This window comes from Carya illinoinensis, chromosome 4 (assembly GCF_018687715.1).
Source record: "Carya illinoinensis cultivar Pawnee chromosome 4, C.illinoinensisPawnee_v1, whole genome shotgun sequence".
NCBI classification, from domain to species: Eukaryota; Viridiplantae; Streptophyta; class Magnoliopsida; order Fagales; family Juglandaceae; genus Carya; species Carya illinoinensis.
The window spans coordinates 767,127-787,612 of NC_056755.1; the positions used below are offsets into that span (position 1 = coordinate 767,127).

Genomic DNA, 20,486 nt, shown 5'->3' on the forward strand with positions numbered 1-20,486 from the left:
ATTTTAAAAAATAAGAGTGATCAATCTCAGCCATGCAGGCTTTAGATACTGTAAATTGGAATTCTCATTTTAATATGTAATAGGAGAAGTTCAAAAAATGCATGCAGCATGAGGATGCTTAAAACAACTTACCATTACAACTTTTACAAATTTTTACGTAAAATGAGCAATGCTACATACAGTCATTTTTGCGTACTCCCTGCGCACTCCACTGATATGATTGGCTGGATTAATTTTTTTTTAATATCCAACCAATCATATCACTGAAGTGCACAAAAGAGTGCACAAAAAGGACTGCACATAGAATTTTTAATAAGGGGGAGGGAGTAAATACATGTACTTTTTCTTTCAAAAAAAAGAAAAAAGAGGGACCGTACGTACCATCACATGTATATAATATTTGTTGCAGATCAGAAGAAATATTAACCCAAATTTAAATATTTTTAATCCTAAAAAATTGACCATCCAAATTCAATCGGGTTATGATTCAAAACAGGTACAACAGCCTGAACAATGGGATTTAGAAGGTCCTGGAGTATTTCCTAATTTCATACATGATTGAAGATATGGACACCAGATCCTTGTTCAGCGAGGATCCACCAACAATCCTCTTTATGCAATCCGTGAGCCTCGTATAATAGAGCAGCAGCTGAGTCAACGCAGCCCTCAAAATCTCCATGCCACACAGTAAGTTGCTGAAAGAAGTTATGACATCTTTATGCATCAGCTCTATTGCAGCTTTCCATCTGCTTCCAAAGTCCTTCACAAGTGGCTCAACTTCCCCTACAGCTATGGCTTTCTCAGAACCAGAACTTGGGTCCTCCGCTGATAACAACTTGCAAAATTAGTCCATTTCCTTTAAATGAACATTTTTTTTATAAGTAATAATTATATTGATAGAAATAGGCAAAAGCGCAAGTGCACAGGACGTATACAAGAGGAAACACCTATTTCATTTCCTTTAAATAGACATAATAGACTATAGATACATTGCATCAGTTAATTCTAAATACTTACAGGCTCGGGTCTTTACAAACTTTATTAAATCACTGAAATGCTCTAGTAGCAGCTCTTCCTGCAAGGAGAAAAACAAATTAAATAAAAAATGCAAACAAAAAAGGAAAAAGACATAAGGGCAGAAAGGCCTAAACAAAAGAGAGCTCCAGAATAGGCATTTAATTGTTTTCAAACTTTAATTCAGCTCTCAGCACATTTTGCACATATGAACCAGTTCACACTTCCCAAGAAGCTTCCTGAGGGGATCAGTCAACGAAGCAGTTCTTGCCACTGATGCAACACATCAAATTTGTTTTTTGAGTGTTTCAAGCAATACAATATCCTAAAAGAGGATTATTGTTGAAAATATCAACCATCTGTTGAGACAGGAATCAAGACAACGGTTGAAAGGAGATGGGGACACTCTCTACTGTCTTAGAACACTACAAACGGTACATAGGCAGTCATCATTGAATTAGAAAAAATATTTAGTTTTGAAAAGTAATGATATCAACAACACGGCTTCCCAATGTGTTTTAATAATAACCATACACAACAAAAACAAAAAAGGAAGTTTCGCTGGCTATCTTAATTACAATTCTTTCAAGATCAATAACGAAGTTTTCCTTTTGCAGCTAAACATTGTCTAAAAGCTCTTGGTAGGCAATTACCACAAATAACGCAGTGTTGCTCTTCAGCAGTTCCTCAAAGTGCATTTGAATTTTCCCAACATCTGGACTAGCTTCCTGAAATCCAACGAACATGATAAAATTCACAGTGACTTACAGCCCGAGGACATTGCAAATTTATTGAGAAACATATAGAAGCGAATATGCTGTCTATCCAAAAGGCATTATAATGGAAGCAAACTTCAAACTTGCCCAAGAACATTCTTGGAAAGAAAATAGAAAATTTTCTTCCTATGATACGCCCAAACCACCACCTATACCATTATGTAGATATCATTTTCCAGTACAGAATGAGATGGAAATACTTACCTTCAAAACAGAAATTGTCATATCGTAGTTGTTGATCAGAAACACAATTTGTAGTTTTGTTTTCGGGAAAATTTTTGCAAGCTTGATAAGCAAGTCATCAACTGCCATTCTCAGTCTTTCCAAATTCAATTCAAGCTGCAGTGTTAAGGAATAACATGTTTTAGAAGCTGATCTCATCATAAAACTAAGCATATATATATATATATATATATATTTCACGACTTCATTTCTCGGTGCTAACCTGCCCGTCTCCATATTCAACATTGAGGCGGATTAGTGAAGCTGTGAATTCAGCATAACGCCTCATGACATAGTGAGGGTGAACATCATCTTCCCATAACGTCCTAACATTTGCATTGCGCAGGCTATTGAGATGCATGTCAAATACCATCTTGAAACGGGGCCATAGAGAAATATTGACCTGCTCAAGTTTAGTTCAGAATAGGTCAGCATTTTAATTGTGGTGAGGAAAGATCCAAGACACAAACCAAAACAATTTCAACAATTTTCTATGAGAGGGGCATATGGAGTTGGTTTATGGAAACACATAAGAAGAGGGTGGGGGGCGTTTAGTCGCTTCACTAAATTCCATTTGGGTACGGGTTCTAGGATAAAATTATGGAGTGATGTCTGGTGTGGAGAGGAGACAAGGCCTTGAAAGATTTGTTCCCTTTGCTCTTCCAGTTGGCAAGTGCCAAGGATGTCTCGGTAGCAGAAGTCATGGAGGCAGTGGAGGGACAACTACTTTGGAACGTCAATTTTAGCAGGAGGGTACAAGACTAGGAAATGAGCAGTTTCGCAGACTTTTACAGCCTTATCTACTCTGTTAGACCAAACAGACAATAAGAGGATACTCTGTGGTGGTCCCTTGCATGTAAAGGTATTTTTACCATGCGATCATTTTATAAGGCCCCCACCCAAGAGCCTATTATTCAGTTTCCCTGGAGAAAGATATGGCATCACAAGGCCCCTCCCAAAGTGTCATTTTTTGTCTAGACAACCTCCTTAGGTAAGATATTGACCACCGACAACTTGAGGAAAATGAGGATTATTATCGCGGACTGGTGTTGCATGTGCAAAGGAGCCGGTGAATCGGTGGAGCACCTTCTCTTGCATTGTGATACAGCAAGGAATATCTGGAATGAAGTCTTTGGACGACTAGATATGGCTTGGGTCATGCCAAAAACCGTGGAGGCAGCCTTGGCTTGTTGGGCAAGCTTGAGAGGTCGGCAACCTATTAAAGCTATATGGAAGATGATCCCTCTTTGCATTATGTGGTGTTTGTGACAAGAGCGCAACGAAAGGACTTTTGAAGACCAGGCGAGATCATTGGAAGAGCTTAAAACTTTATTTTTTAGAACTTTATGTAGTTGGGCTATTGCTGTTGACTTCAATGGCATGGCTCTTCGAGAGTTCCTTGTCTCTAGTGTGCCTACCTAGTTAGGGCATCTTGCCTATTTGTAATACTGGCTTTTGACATCCGTTTTTGTTTAATAAAATTTGTTTATTTATTAAAAAAAAACAATTTTCTACTCCCGTCCCATTTTGCAGGACCTCCTTTCCTTTTCTTGGTGTCTCCTTATGCTTGTCCATATAGAAGACTTAACATTAAAGAATCTTACATTTAGTAAATAGCCATTCTAGACAATGGATAATAAAATCAACACGAAAAACATTGAGGAAAATTGGCAAGTCAAAAGTCACAGAGAGCAACAATAATAATCCCCAAATGGTTGGGAATCAAACTAAAAAGTATTATGCAGGTATGAAACATCACACTGCCAATTCCATGAAGAACTCCCTGTTTTTTAATCCAAGTTTTGGTGGCTGGAAAACTCTGAAGTGAGCCATTAGATCCAAATGGCCTAAAGTGGTACAAGAAAGGCTATAGACCAATGAGGTCACCTGGTAGTGCAGCAATAGGAAGAGATGTTTTTTTGTGCTGCTATGGAAAGGAGGTTTTCTAACTTGTTTAGAAGCATTGCCAGGATAAATAAAGGTAGACAAGGAGGCAAAGAGGACATTTGTTCTCATTTATACCTCTGTCTGTGTAATTTATAAAGCAGCCAATAGGTCTTCACCCTACAACATTAGGTCCTTAGTTAGAGTTCGTTGGCAAAGAATGTCAATTCAAGAACCATATTTTCTTCCTCTTCTTTCATATCTGGTAAGCTCTTGATGGGAAAAAAAAAAAATGACATAAAAGCTAATGACCATAAAAATGGAGAAATTAACTGGTGAGAAAAAAAAATTATTTCAACGTTTTGGTCCTTGACCACTTTCCTAGTTATATTGCCCCTTATCAAGTATCAGGGGCAGCCTCTCCTAGTTACAAAAATTGTGCGAATGTATCTATAGGCAGAACCGTGTAGCACATCACAAGGAAGCTCAAAAGATAAACATGATATTCATATTAAAAGACAGTGACCTTGTCTAGATATAAATCCAAGCATGGAATCCGTCGCCGTGACATAATGAGCTGAAAAGGAAAACAATGTCAGTAGACAAATTAACCACAAACAGGATCACTATTCAACACAGTTTGAGTAATGATAATGATAATTGTATTGGACACTCCGCTAAAATCAAAATACTATTCTAAGACAGGCAGAAATATGTTTGAATAGGATAGTATGCAGAAAAAAATCACTTAAAATATATTTGCCTTTTCAATATTTGATTCCACAATCTCAAATCAATCACAGCCCACACTTCTTTCAAGCATCATTTCACACAGGATTTGTAAGTTTTTGGCAAAAACAAGTGCTGGAATAAGGATTTGTAAGTTTTTGGCAAAAACAAGTGCTGGAATGAGGATTTGTAAGTTTTTGGCAAAACCAAGTGCTGGAATGAGGATAAGGGATTCAATCCACCCTGTAATCCACATACCAACATCAGATGGATGCTTAAAAGGATTTTTGTTTCCTTGGATAGAAGCATTAACATGTATATGAAAATTTCTTAAAGATATTCTAACGTTATACGTGATTTGAAATCTCAGTGCAACATATAATCCAACTATTATACAAGCAAATAATAACTCAATTGGATGAAGAATAACAATGCCATGGCGATGCAGACACCTAGATAATTGAATGCCAAGCAACTGAAACATCAGATAGAGCATCAATGAAAATCAACTAGTCAACTTATGAGGTACACCATACAGAATGCACATATACAGATGTGCCTAGGCCTCTACAGTACAAAAGGCATATATCATACAATGACACAGCAGCAGTAAATAACAAGTTAGGCAACAAGTTCAGAATTCCTTAAACACCAAGAAGAAGCAAAGAACGAGTACAATAGGCAACAAATTCTGAATCCGTTAAACATCTTGATAATTGTTCTTCACTTAAGATTCTAAGAAGAAGAAGAACAACAACAACAGCAACAACAATAACAACAGCAATAACAATAACAACAGCAACAACAACAACAACAATAATAATAATAATAATAATTATTATTATTATTATTAGAGTTCGGATCACTACCTGGTGTTGATGTATTATCCGAATCATGAGCATTAAGCCAATAGCATCATAACAATTTTGAAGTATTGAATTGAAATGCTCATCAATGACAGCGAATGGACCTGATAATCTCAAAGACAATGTGAAAAATCACTAATCTATCTTATTGCTTTCGGACAACAAATATAAGAAAAATGCCTTCAATGCATGTTCTTTTCTAACTATGGTTTTTTTAATTAAAAACACACACGTCATGGTCTCCAGTGTTTTTTAATAAATAATTCTAATAGAACTTGATAAGAACCACTGGAACTCATTTCATAAATTACCTGCAAAAATCTCATAAAACATGGATTCCTCAACAAAGAAATCATCACAGAAATGATACCTGTAGACGAGAGACAAAAATGTCAAAATGTTTATCATGAGAGGATTAGAATTCATGATCATTTGGAAAATAGGATAAATGGGATGAGCAAACTCCACAGTACTCAGAAGTAGCAGTATCCATAAGCAGCTTGTGCAAACTCCTGAAGAGCACTTCATAAGGATACTTGCTGGAGCTGGCTTCGGCTATATGAGGAATTAAAGCAGGTTCATCAATTTCCTGATAATTTCAAACCATGGCATCAGAAAGCAATTAAGTAACAGTGTCTACCACAACTGTCTTAGATGCATTTTTAAAATTGAAAATAATAACAAAAAAAAAAAATAATAAGAGTATGAAATATAAGAAAAAGGATAAGACACAAGTTCCAAAAATGTACCCCAAAATTGAACCATATAAACTAGTTCTTTTAGAACACAAGATATACTTTAAATTATTCTTTTAACAAAACTAATCAAGAAGTGCAGAGACTCAATAAGTTTTTACATGTTTTTGATCCTCTTTTACAATTTTTCATCCTCTGACGTTTTTAATTAACTGCATTAAGGAAAAATGAAGTTCATCATCTGATTACTACAGTCCAAGAATCCAGCAGCTGAGGAGGAGGAATATTTGTCCAAAATAGTCCAATCTCCAACCAACCTCAAATTCCTAAGATGCTCAATGAAGAAATCACTAAGGTACACATATCTCTAGATCCAATTGAGCAATAAATATTTAACCAGATAAAAATAGTTCAATGCTTTAGATACAGGATCCATATATATGCAATCTATACCAATAAAAATAAAATAAAACCAAAAAATACAAGAAATCTAGTGAAAAAGGTCCAATTCAAAAAATCTGTATATAGAAGACAATTGGTTGAATGAGTGAAAAGTTTTTTTTGTTAAGTAATAATCTTTATTGAATATGAAGAAACTAGACAATGCCCAAGTACACAGGAAGTATACAAAGTGAGACATCTAGTTACATTCTAGTGGGCTATAAAGAAAATAGAAACTCATGAACATTCCCGCCCTTTAGAACAATAGAAGAAAACCATTGAAACAGAGAGCATACAAAAAAGTTCCAGATTTCCCCCACTCCACGCTCCTTATCATTAAAGCACCTCTCATTCCTTTCCAACCATAGACACCACATTAAGCACAAAGGTATCATCCGCCACACTGCTGCCAGTTGAGCGCTATTGTGAGATCTATTCCAGCATGCAAGTACCTCCACCACACTCCTAGCCATAACCCATTTTAGCCCGGCTCTACTAAGGATTCCAGCCCATAATTCCCCCGCCAGCCCTAGAGCGCAACTGACTTTTCCACAACTCATGTAAAGAATATAATGCATCTGTCTAGGAGTTTTGAAGAAGTCACTATAAACTGTAATGCTAATAAAAAAAAGAAAAAAATTTGAACTTGAGTTGGATTCACTTGCATGGAATACTAATATAAATCTTTTAATAAATAAAGGAATTTTTTAGAAAAAGAAGGAAACTTAAATACGCTGGAAGTATGTTTGAATGATTCCCTTAAACATTACAATGAAACATTTAGCTCCTAGGAATTTTAATGTGCCAGATGAAATTACATTATATAAAGGAAGCAACTAATAATTGTCAATCTAGAGAATAATATTTTCATAAAGGAACGAGATCAATGCCCAAAGAGTTGAAATTGAAATATATGTGTGGGATTGCCAAGAGAAGCTACATGCATTACTTCCACAGGAATTAACAAATCAACCCCTTTTCACAGCTGTCAGGGAAAAAAAATTAAAATATATATTGAAAAAGAAAAACCTTCAAAATTTTTATCCTCTCCCCCAAAGCAAAAACCGCAGACCGGTTCTTTAGGGGTTCCCTTCCTCTTAAAAAAAGACCAGTGCTTCTTGCCTCCACACCAATCAAATCACTTGATGTTGCTATATCCAACTGTAGTTTCTCCAGAGCCAGAATATAAGCACGGAAGTGTGCACTTAAGACCTGAAAAGCATGTAGCTGCACTCAATACTCTACAAAAATATCAATGCCAAGGCATCTGCATGAAAAAATTACCGTGATCCTTTTAAGACATGCACAACTGGATTAGCTATCAAAATGTGCTAGAGAAGTTCAGAGTGATTAGGAGGGCTTAGGTGTATTATAGTAAAAATTCCACAGAAAAAATTGAACATCCGAAGTACATCCACCATTAGGAACTTCCAAGGTAACAAACAGTTTAAAGCAAATGACCACTGCCAAGTCCTCGTAAAGATAGAATTGGGTAAGTGAGAATTTTAAGTCTCATTTGAGATTATGAACAATGCTAGTTTAAAAGAGAGATGATTCATTAGCATTAACCTTGTTCATTGTGTCAATGTATGCTCCTCGGACCTCGGTATACACTTCATTGCCATGTTCTTTGAGAAAGGAAACAACATACCTACATAGAATATATAAAGGTAGAATAGTACACAGCATATCATCATTGCCACGTTCCATATAATACCATGAAACACCCATGATTAAAACCCCTTCCCTAACCCCCCCCCCCCCCCCAAAAAAAAAAAAAAAACCAGTGATTATATAACATAAAGTATATAAAGGTAGAAAAGAAAATATGGGCTAAATTGGTACTAATACCTGAATGAACCCAATGGGCGTACAGAAAAACATGCAACCATCAAGAACTTTAACTTTCGTAGAACAGCTAAATGACCAGCTCAAATAATAACAGTATAAGATAAGCTCTGAACCTCATGATCAAGAATTTTGAATTCTTGATCACCTATGAAAAAATGATCAAGTGAAAGGGATGGGATATACACCTAAAGTTAATGGCCTTCCAATCTGATGGCCTTTGCTTCCCCTCTCTCACGAGGGATGTCCAGAGATCAAGTCCCCACACCCCCAACCTCATATAAAAAATTGCACCCAAATAACTGCTCTAATGTATGTGGAGTCAAAGTCTTTCTAATTGGCAACTCAAAAGAGACAATTAAGATATGGTGTAGTTGTTCCTTAACAGGTTCAAAAAAGAAAAGTACACGTGTGTTTGAGAAGAACTCATATCGTAAGAGTTAATGGTGAATGGAAATGAATGTATCTCAAGAAACTTCATAGTACAATAGTAAAGAAAATAAGAAAGTTGCAGCAATAGAAAGAAGTTACAGTTGCAAGTCAAATATAGTAAAAAACCACTATTTACCTATGATAAAACTCACAAGCCAGATACTAAAAATGCATCACAGAAAGTTCGAACACAGCACATTGTCATGTCCTACAGGATGAATATATAATCTAGAAGCAAATGAATAACTAACAGGTTAGCTATAATAATGCAAACCCACAGAAAGAAAAAACCAAAAAGAAAAAGTATCAGCTGAATGCAGAATAATTATATGATAAACCATTGTCAAATTATCCTGACATAAGAACTAAGAAAGTGATTTAGACACTACTTACTTGTACTTTAGAAGAACACTCTGTTGAAGGATCTGGATATTTGTTTTGGGCTTTCTCAATGCATAAAGCTTCTGAACAATGAAGTCAAAGACCTGCAGAAAGAAGTATGGTATAAAGATTTCATATGTGATTATTAATCCACTGATAATATGGCAGAAAATGGCAACCGTTAAAATTTAATTCATTAAGCATTCGGCCCCAATACTTTACAATTCATATGTCTAATCCCCATTAAATGTGTGAAATTTTTCCTAGGTTACCAACACCTGCAACTAAACAGGAGAAAAGCTGTTGAAGAGAGTCCTTAAATCCTATCCTCATGGCAATCTTTGGTCTTAGCACATTACCTCAGTCTTCAACTTCTGTGCTAGAGGACAAAATAAAACGCTAGATTACAAGTTGATGCAATTGTACTCTTTTTCAATGTAATTATGCTCGAGTGTTAAACCTACATACCAATAACAAAAATGTCAAATTGTAGTATTTTCCAACATATATTAGAAGTGGACAATATGATTGAAACAGAAAACATGACAGTGTCAACTCTACATGTCAACAAAGCTTTGGGTTCGCCAAGGACTCTAAGCTTCAAGACTTTGTTACCAAAGATGGTTATTCTATTTATCTCCTCTTTAAGTTATAATGACTAGCTATTACAAATTAATACTAACCAGTCTAAACAAGGTATCATCCATATATAAATATCTCCATGGGTGTAAACAGCAAAGCAACTACAGATTAGTGTATATGATATGCATAATGTTGTAAAGGGCATCAAACTAGTCTTAGTAATATTGTAGTGATGTACAGTGTATATAATAAAGGGAAATAATTAATTATCATCAGCCTATGCATCAGGAAATCCTAGTCAATAACCTTTGAAACTGCTTTCTGCCGTAGTTTTTCTAGCTCAGGCTGAACATCTTTTAGAGCTTTTGAAGCCTTGACCATAGGATCCACTTCTACAAACTTCAGCTTCTTGCTTAGAATCTCAAGAGTTCTCATGTATTCATCATTGACCTAGACAAAAATTCCATTGCAAGTATGTTAACAGCAACAAAATGGACGGCACAGGTGTAGAATGCTCTCAAATCACCTTCATCAATATTTGTTCCATAATTCACTTCCTACACATTAATAGCAACCAAGTCCTGATAATCTTTTTTGATAGGTTAATCAATGAAACTCCTTGATTTGGGAAAAGACAAGGAAGGTTAAACAAGAGTAGTTTTTGGATGACTATGAGAAGTGCCAAAACTAACACTAAGAAGGAACAATATCAATTATAACAAGAACGAAAAAAAAAAAAATTGTCATACAGAAACCAGTGATACCTCTCCATCAACAATTATGTCAACCATCCGTGGAGGAACTATAATGTCTTCAACAAATTTTGCCAATTTTGATTCAGCTACCTATTCAAAGAACAGAAAACAATCATTTTACTAATAGCACATGAGAAAAAAGGAATGGTTTATAAATATTAACTTCAGAGATGCCACTTCGGAAGTTTTTAATGACCCACCTCCAGGAAAATTGCTCAGACAAAAACTTCAAAACTGTTTTTGCTCACAATTTTTACACTTTTTTAAGTTATGCACATGGTGACTACAAGAAACAGAGACCGTTATCAAGTCAATGACAAACTGACAAAAAATAACTCAAAATAAATCCTAGAGTCCTGCCTCCCCATCCCATCCAAAATAAAGTTTCATAGAAAAGAAAGAGAATGCAATCCAAACAGGTTATAAAACAATGCACCAATTGAAGAATCATTATCCTGCCTGCTTCATTACCAATATTCAGGATTTGAGTATCTAAGAAAAAGCACAAATAATACCTAAATGGAAATTTACATGAGTAGAGTTTTTTTCTACTCTTGCGTTTATTGTCTAACTAAATTGGTTCGCTTTTCCTTCCACACAAGATATCTTGGATCAAATGGTTTACATGGACAAGTAACAAGATGAAAGCATCACTAAGATCTCATGTGATCCACAAGCCACGTTCTCGTGATTCTCAAAATTGAAACTCCAACTAAACAATAAGTCATAGCTTCACATATAAACAATAATACCTTACGATTCTTAAGCTTCAGACCCATATCCATAGACTTCTCCTGAAGGGTTTTTATGTCTGAACTTATGGAACCGATTTCAGCCTAGAAAATAAAATGTCCATGAACACCACCATTGAAAAGTGAGAAACAAACCCGAGTGATCAGGATTCAATGAAATAAATATAAAGCAAGAATAGAAATGGATATGAAACAAAACATTTTAATAACAAATCATGCTGAAAGAATCAATACAAAACAACGTGTAAACAGAGAGTACATTATTTGAAATGCATCTAAAGCTTTTTCATGGCATTTTAGTTACACATCTTACACATAAAATAAAACAACTATCATTGTTCACAATGGTTGTAGGAAAAAAATGACCACACCCTCCAACATATCCTTTAAGCAACAGCAAAATGAAGCTAGTGCCTATTATCCATGTTTTCTTTTTCACAACCTGTGAATAGTCCACTAGCAAAAAGCAATAAGACTTTCTAAAATGTATAGTTTGTATATTCCACCAGTTACTAATTATTAGTTCTTTACTCATATAAGATGCTGGGTGTGGGATCCAAGTGATGCTATCTAAATATTTAGGATATCCAGAAACTATTGTGGGAAGGAACCTAGAGAAATAAACAGCTCATGCACTAGTCTGCTCTTGGACTTCATGGGCATAGTACGACTGTAAAAGAAGTTGGGCCTTATCCCCATTGATGAGGCAATGGGTTACAGGCGTTTACCATTAAGATTAACTCCGCATATAAATATTAAGTTGATCGGTATCATATGCCTAATTATTGTTTGGAATAAATTTTGGGTATAAGTCAAACGAGTCTTTGATCAAAAGCACCCATCTCCTTTATTGCTTGAAATATATATAGAAGCACCGCAAACAAAATCAAAACAAGGAAATTTTTGCATAGCAATGTTATAATCTTGTTGAAATAGGCAGGATAGGCAATGAGCTCCTTTCTTCCCTTTTATGATTGGTAAGTTACATGCTAAGACAATGTGTCTTGAATTCCCAATCTCACCTTCAGACAAATATTCTTAACAAGCCTTTTCATTCGTTTAAAAAAATATCTAACATATATTATATATAAAAAAGTCTCACTGAAGAAGCTGCATGCAAGTTTTCATTAGCTCACTGCCGAGTAAGGGCCAACATACTTGAAATCCACCAAGGAGAGTTTCCATCTGTGACAAGATGCTGTCACATTCACGAATTTGATCGTGGAGAGACACTAAATTGTCACTTTCTCGTATATAATCCTGCAATGGCGGAAATATAGAAGGACCAGAGCAGTCAAGAAAAGTGAACCTTCTAAAATAAGTACTCAGAAAGGAATACTATCTCTGCTACACAAAACTTTATAATGATTGAAAACAAATCACACTGCATGTTTAAAGTCTAATAATCTAATTTGCATAGTGCTGTGATGAGCAATACAGCAAGGATGACAACCATTCCAATAGGTAAAAAATATTTTACTCTTCATTGATGTGCATATACATGCTTGTATGCAGTTCCACATATACATAATCCAAGATAGCCTGCAACATCAATGATGTGTCTCCTACTAAAACTTAGGAGCTCTGAAAATGCAAGTGTAATGGCCAAAGCTTCATGAATGATAAATGGAGTAGATTTTTTTAAAAAAAGTAGGGCAAATTTTATTAAGATCAAGGAGGGGCACAACTCAAGTGCACAAAAAGATACACCCAACTAGCAAGAAGAAGAAAAAACAGCAAAATTCTTTGAAGTCTAATTGGCTGGAGAATCGAGAGCTTTTGTGACATCCAAGCAAACCCAACTAATGTCCATGTTTTTTGATAATCAAAACGTAAATGTTATCAATGCTATCCTCTTAAAAAGAATTTAACATTGAAGCTATGTTCCGTGGCCCAAAGGAACCAAGTTCCCCCATCCAATTATTATCACCTTACATTCAGGCTAGTTAAAAACTCTTCTTGTCTATCATATAAGTAGCTCAAGTAGAGCCAACGTGAAAGGTAAGGCTTATTTTGCAAACTCTAATGAAATGAGAAAGTGTCTCATGTACAATAATTGAAAGATGGGGGGACTACGTTGAGTTATGGACTTGGACACCCAATGTTCGGTTCTGCACTAGGAGTTCCCTTGTGTTACCTTGACTTGGAAGGTGCATTAATTAGCCATCCAACAAGAAAGTGCCTCTCTAGCAAAAAATGTCTCTTAAGAAGAAAACCTATATAGGGATGTAATGCTACACTGCCAAAGTCTTTGAACAAGTTTATCTGATAAAGAAGTGGAAATTAGACTATTTTGAAGGAGCTGAGCTCCTAAGATAAAAGAGAATACTCTTTGCACCATATTTAGCATACAAAGAATTAAAGGATTGTGCTGCGACGTTCAAATGATCGCGGAAACTTTTTGGAAGTTGCCATTTACGGGGAAGGAGGTCGCCGAAATTTCATTTTGATCCCTGAAGATGAGGGGGGAAGGGGATGGAGAAGTATGGGTAAGGTGTTAAAGGAGGCCCGTACCGACGTAGAGGTACAGAGAAGGCCGTGGAAAGACACGGAGGGGAGGCCGAAATCGTATAAAGAAGCACTTACCACAGCAGGGTCACATGCCGGCGTGAGAAAGGGGTATTTTGACAGTGATGTACATCGAGCCCCTCAAGAGAGAGAAATTGGCAGAGACGTGCGCGAGGTACACTGCATGGTGAAGGAAATTCAGGCTCAGTTGGGTTATTTGCAGAAGGAGGTGGCCAAGGTGCTGAGGAGTGTCGGGGCTATTAAAGGGATGGAAGAAACGGTGTGTTTTGGGGACGATTTTAAATAGAAATCTTATAAGGCCTTAAGTAACGGGTTGGGCCAGAATCAGGCCCGTGACCCTTTTGAGGGCCGAGTTAGGCAAGGGCCTAAGCCTGACACACTTAAACCAACCCGGAAAGAATGAAAAGCACGGGCAGGGCCTTCCCGTATCGTGCCCAATCCACTTCCGTCGACGAACAGCCTGCAGCAGGTTAACGATGTGCCGGAATCTTCAGTCCGAAGAGGAACCCAACAGAAATTGCCGACGGCTGCTACAGAAGTCGCCGGAGGCTTGGGTAATGCAGAGATGACACCGGGCCAGCAGGAGAAACTACCAACAGAAATGGTGGTGGGCCTCCCATCACCACCGAGAGTTTTCTTCCCTTCCGAAACTGGACAGACAGAGCCGATGGAGTGTGGGGGAGGAGATGTTGGCTCAGAGAGGCCTCCTGCACTAACGGAGAAAACAATCAGTTCGAAGAGTGCGAAATAGGGGCCAGTGAGGACTCGGCCAGTGAATCTCTTCCTTTCAGATGAAGAGAATGCACAGAGGCTCTTCCAGGTGACTAATGATCATGGAGGGGAGGTGGGTTTCGTGCTTGGGGAAGAAACTACGGAGGAACAGATGGACTTAAGAGTACAAAATCCTGTTCCATTAAACTGTCTGTTTCCAGATCAAGCCCGTGTCTGGGACTGGGTCTTTAACACGGTAAAGGACATACAAGAAATTGTGGGTTTGAGGTGTGATGGGTATGAGGAGCAGTTTATGGCTTTACTCACCGCTATTGAAGCAGGTCATCAACAACAAAGGAAGGCAGGGTCTAAAAAAATGCGGGAGCTCAAAAGACTAACATGGTCCATGAACTCTGAAGGTAGTTCTAGTAGGGATAGGACGAAAGGGAAGGGGCTAGTCTATCCTAAATGAAACCAAAAATCGTTTCATGGAATGTTCGCGGATTTAATGAGGCGAACAAACGGCTGCAAGTAAGAAATTTGTTGCGAGGGTGGAAGGCGGACATCATTTGTTTACAGGAGACGAAGTTGGAAGTAATAACTACAAGAATTATACGAAGTATATGGAGTTGCGTACACGTTGATTGGGTTTATCTGGCTTCAAACGGGGCCTCAGGAGGTGTATTGGTTATGTGGGACCAACGAGTGGTGGAGAAAAGGGCAGAGTTTATAGGGCAATTCACGGTGGCATGCTCCTTTAGGAGTATATCAGATGATTTTTTATGGGCTTTTGCAGGTGTCTATGGTCCAAATGTAGATAATGACTGAAGTCTTTTATGGGACGAACTAGCTGGAGTTTACAGCTGGTGGGACCTTCCGTGGTGCATTGGCGGGGACTTTAATGTAACAAGATTCCCCAGTGAGAGTCATGGCAATAGAAGAATGCGCTCGGCAATTTCATGCTTCTCAGAATGCATCTTTGAGTTAAATTTAGTGGATCTACCAATGGCGGGGGGTTCTTGTACGTGGGCTAACAATTAGACATGGTCCAGACTAGATAGATTCTTAATCTCTCCGAAGTGGGAGATTCATTACCCGGAGGTTTGGCAAAAGAGACTACCTCATCTGTGTTCGGATCATTGGCCTATCTTGTTGGACTGTGGTGGGATACAGAGAAGACGCCGATACTTTAAGTTTGAAAAAATGTGGCTGAAGTCGGAAGGATTTGTGGATAGGGTGCGACAATGGTGGTCTTCCTATCAAATTCAGGGTACTCCCAGCTTCATGCTTGCGGGTAAACTGAAAGCATTAAAACAAGATCTAAAGAACTGGAATAGACAATCCTTTGGCGATATAGGGACACTCAAGGAAAGTAAGTTTAGGGAGGTTCAGGAGCTTGAAAGGTTACAAGGGTATAGGATCTTAACGCAGGAGGAATCAGCCCAAAAACTAGTGCTGGTTGCAGAACTTGATTAGATCATTATACTAGAAGAGACTTCGTGGCGGCAAAAGTCGAGGGCTTTATGGTTGAAAGAAGGAGACCGTAGCACTAAATTCTTCCACAGGGTAGCCAACTCCCACAGGAGATACAATAATATTGAGATGCTGAAGATTGATGGGGTAGAATGTAAGGATGAACAGAGTATTAACAATCATGTAGTTGGTTTTTTTGAACAGCTACTTACTGAGCAGGTGGGTTGGCGGCCTAAGCCCAATGGGCTGATTTTTGACCCTATTGACTCTTTGGACAGCAGCAGGTTGGAGAGGCCTTTTGAGGAAGTTGAGGTTTTTGAGGTGGTGAGGAAGATGGCTAAAGATAAGGCCCCGGGTCCAGATGGGTTCTCTATGGGTTTCTTTCAATCATGTTGGGATGTATTAAAGGAAGATCTTATGAAGGTGTTCGAGGAATTCCATTCGATCGGTAAAATTGAGAAAAGTCTAAATACCACTTTTCTTGCATTGATACCGAAGAAGGCCGGGGCTGTGGAGATTAAGGAATTCCGACCTATTAGCCTTGTAAATGGGGTTTATAAGATCCTTTCTAAGGTTCTTGCAAATCGTCTTAGCAAGGTTGTGGGAAAAATCATCTCAAAGCCCCAAAATGTTTTTGTAAAGGATAGACAGATCCTAGATGCTGTTCTTATTGCAAACGAATGTCTAGACAGTAGACTGAAAGCGGGTAATGCAAAGATCCTTTACAAGCTGGACATGGAGAAGGCGTACGACCATGTTAATTGGGATTTCCTAATTGACATCCTTGGAAGGTGTGGTTTTGGAGAAAGATGGCGATCTTGGATCCATTGGTGTATATCTACGGTGAAATATTCAGTTTTGATAAATGGAAGCCCAACTGGTTTTTTCAACAGCACACGTGGCCTAAGACAAGGAGATCCACTGTCTCCATTACTCTTTGTTGTGGTGATGGAGGTTTTGAGCAAAATGATCTCAGCCTTGGCTGATAACGGGCGAGTGACCGGTTTTCCGGTTGGATCCCCGGGTGGGGGAGTCCTTAATATTTCACATTTACTTTTTGCAGATGATACCCTTATTTTTTGCGAGGCTGATTACAACCAGGTCCGAGTCTTGAAGGCACTGTTACTTTGTTTTGAAGCAGCTTCGGGATTGAAAGTGAACCTAGATAAATCAGAGATGGTGCCTATTGGAGATGTGCAACGTTTAAGATATTTGGCAAATATTCTAGGGTGTAAGATCTCCGCACTCCCTATGACTTATCTTGGTCTTCCGCTAGGGGCTGTCTCGAAAGCGGCTCCGTTATGGGACACAGTGATTGAGAAGGTAGAGTGCAGATTAGCAGGGTTGAAGAGAATGTATCTGTCAAAAGGGGGTAGGATTACCTTAATCAAGAGTACACTATCTAACCTGCCAACCTACTTCCTGTCCTTGTTCCCTATTCCAGTAAGTGTGGCGCTTCACATAGAGAAACTGCAGAGGGATTTTTTGTGGGGAGGACTAGGTGAGGAGTTCTAATTCCACCTAGTAAGGTGGGAAAAGGTGTGTAGTCCTCTCTCTTATGGTGGTTTGGGCATCAGAAATTTGAGAACCTTTAATCGAGCGCTACTTGGAAAATGGCTGTGGAGATACCATAAAGAAACAGATGCGCTATGGAAGCTGGTAATTGAGAGCAAATATGGTAGCCTTTGGGGGGGATGGTGTAACAATGAGGTGAGAGGGGCATATGGAGTGGGACTGTGGAAATATATAAGAGGAGGATGGGTGGTCTTCTCTCGCCATACAAATTTTCGTCTAGGAGATGGGACTAAGATTAAATTTTGGCATGATAATTGGTGTGGAAACAGTGCCCTAAAGGATCAATTCCCGGCCCTTTTCAGGATCGCAAGGGATAAGGAGGTTGCAATAGCTGAAGTCATGGGGATGGTTGGGGAACATATCCAGTGGAACATCAATTTCAGCCGGGCTGCACATGATTGGGAATTGGACAGTTTTGCAGCATTTTACAGCCTCTTGTATTCACTCAAACGGAGCAACCAGCTTGCTGATTTACTATGGTGGAAGCCTACAAGCAAAGGTTTGTTCTCGGTTCACTCGTTCTATAAATCTCTTTCACAAGGGTCCCCCATTCAGTTCCCTTGGAAAAAGATTTGGAGACATAAGGCGCCTCCCAAAGCAGCGTTTTTCGTGTGGACTGCGTCCTTGGGTAAGATCCTCACAACGGACAACTTGAGGAAAAGGAGGCTGATCATTGTAGATTGGTGTTGCATGTGTAGGAAAGGGGGGGGAATCCGTAGACCATCTTTTACTACACTGTGAGGTAGCTCGAGGATTATGGTATGAGATATTGAGTCGACTAGATTTGGGCTGGGTAATGCCGGAGACAGTGGTGGCGGTGTTAGCTAGTTGGACAGATTTGAGAGGCATTCAACAGATCAAGGCCATTTGGAAGATGATCCCCATTTGTATAATGTGGTGTGTATGGCAAGAGCGTAATGAACGAACCTTTGAGGACAAAGAGAGATCTATGGAGGAACTAAAAGCTTTCTTTTTTAGAACTCTTTGTACATGGGCCATTGCAGTTAATTTTAATGGCCAAAATTTACATGAGTTTCTTGTATCGATTGAGCCTACGTAGTAGGGCATTCATTGTACTGAACAGGGCTTTTCCTATTCTTTTCATTAATATACTTTGATTTTATTTATAAAAAAAAAAAGAATTAAAGGATTTATTGCAACAAATCATCTGCTTTATGCTGTGAACACCATGGTAGCATGCACTATATAAGGCAATTGTCAGACTGCCGTCAAGCAAAGCCCAGAAGATAAAACTTTATAAATCAAGTAATGATAAGGTGAAAGTATTACTTTCAGTAAGCACAAACCTGAATAGAATCCAATTCGACTTTCCGTAAATTGTTCTCGACTCCCTTTGTATACTCCCTTAATTTCGCACCTTTCGATAGTATGTTTGCAACTACCTATGATGTTAAAGAGACCAAATACATGAGGAGGGAACATTTTCTAGTAAACAACAAAACAAGATGAAAAAGTACAAGGAGAAAAAATAAATAAATACAAATAAAAAATAGTTGCATCTTGAAGAAGCATTGGTAAATGCATTGCATTTGAGAAGGGACATCCGAAGTCCAAAAAAAATGATAATGAAATTACTTACATCATCATTTTTACATTCTTCTAGCTCTTGTTGCAGGCCTTCCAATGATATTTCATCACTGCATAACATAGCAACCAAATGTCTTCTCACGATTCCATATTTCAACTAGAAGTACATGAAAACTGACATTGTATAAAAATAAAATAATGCACATAATCTATTTGTAAACTCATCAATGTGCTGAGACAAGATATCTGATCAATCACTGCCAAATAATGCACAAGTAACACTAATTCATGCAACCGTTAATACCTGCTCACATCCTCCTCGATAGTCAGGTCCCCAACAAAAGCTCCTAAATCAAAAACATTTTTCTGAGCATCATTCGTTTCACCATAAGACTGCTCCTGCAAGCATAAGCAAGATAAAGAGAAAGCTGAAAATAGGTGAGTGCATATTGGTTGCACAAAAATTGGTTAAGAAGGATAGCGGTGTACTGCTAGGCGCATAATCAAAGTTGATCCAACAAAAGGTTAGGACCCTGTGAATTAGAAATTTATTCTATTTCCTGACTGCTCGTTCCTAATCCTAGGTATTCGTGTACTTGTTGAATGGATTAAAAGCTTGTATAACTTCTCTCTTAATTACCCAGTCGCTTTGGAATCTGGTGGAATGTTTTGAAGGAAGTATAGGCCTGAGACACGAAGATCCTCTGCCTTCTAATATCTATTCTGTGGCTATGTTGCATGGCAAAACATGCCATCGAAAATAACTTTGGTTTCCATTCAAAATGTAAAAGATTGAGATTATCAAATAAACCAATCGGTGTTTTCAGCTCTTCGATTCAGACTGTTAAGTTAGTGTTTGATGGGTACAAGTTGATGCCCGGTCTGGAAACAAATGCTAGCAAACATAACTGGGGTTTCTTGAGAACCAGTAAGAAGAACAACCATATAATGGCATCAGAAGGAGCACACAAATCTATCGGATCATACAACCAGTAAAAACTTTTGTTTCATGCGCATCCGAAAAGCTATGAATTAGTATCAAACGACCAATCACCGAAAAATTTTAAATTTGAAGCCTGACCACATTGTTCATCGTGACATCGGCCATAATTGTGGAACCCACGAAATGCCTCAGAGAATGAATACAAATGAGGTTGCTTCTTCTTCAGTAGCAAATGTTCAGATTCTAGGCATTGAAGCCTTGAAGGTAAAGAGAATTTCAGATTCAGATCGGAAAATTTGTTCTCAACACTAGATTTAGATGGATTGCGTT

General features: G+C 38.0%; 1 protein-coding gene across 3 annotated transcripts; it reads right to left on the bottom strand.

The window, feature by feature from the left end:
- Positions 1-422: 422 nt before the first annotated feature.
- LOC122307398 (vacuolar protein sorting-associated protein 52 A-like) lies at positions 423-20,479 on the bottom strand. Of its 3 annotated transcripts, XM_043120276.1 has the most exons (21): positions 20,295-20,479; positions 19,518-19,612; positions 19,266-19,323; positions 18,973-19,068; positions 12,536-12,637; positions 11,378-11,461; positions 10,635-10,715; positions 10,177-10,320; positions 9,301-9,392; positions 8,197-8,278; positions 7,657-7,839; positions 6,924-7,205; positions 5,965-6,080; positions 5,803-5,861; positions 5,495-5,595; positions 4,423-4,473; positions 2,236-2,415; positions 1,995-2,129; positions 1,668-1,742; positions 1,018-1,075; positions 423-825 (listed from the first exon to the last, which is right to left on the bottom strand). In XM_043120276.1, the coding sequence occupies exons 1-21, from the start codon at positions 20,319-20,321 to the stop codon at positions 521-523; spliced, it is 2,406 nt and encodes an 801-aa protein (XP_042976210.1). In that variant the 5' UTR covers positions 20,322-20,479; the 3' UTR covers positions 423-520. The 3 variants fall into 3 exon arrangements, with proteins under 3 accessions (XP_042976210.1, XP_042976211.1, XP_042976212.1); XM_043120277.1 differs by lacking the exon at positions 6,924-7,205; XM_043120278.1 differs by lacking the exons at positions 11,378-11,461; positions 12,536-12,637; positions 18,973-19,068; ... (1 more) ...; positions 19,518-19,612; positions 20,295-20,479 and adding an exon at positions 10,826-10,895.
- Positions 20,480-20,486: the final 7 nt, after the last annotated feature.

Coding starts and splice junctions, on each gene's coding strand:
- LOC122307398 (XM_043120276.1), bottom strand. CDS start 20,321: ATGGCCGATGTCACGATGAACAATGTG. Junction 19,324..19,517: donor ATCGAGGAGGATGTGAGCAG/GTATTAACGGTT, acceptor TATGTTATGCAG/TGATGAAATATCATTGGAAG. Junction 10,716..11,377: donor TGAAGCTTAAGAATCGTAAG/GTATTATTGTTT, acceptor TTCTTTGAATAG/GTAGCTGAATCAAAATTGGC.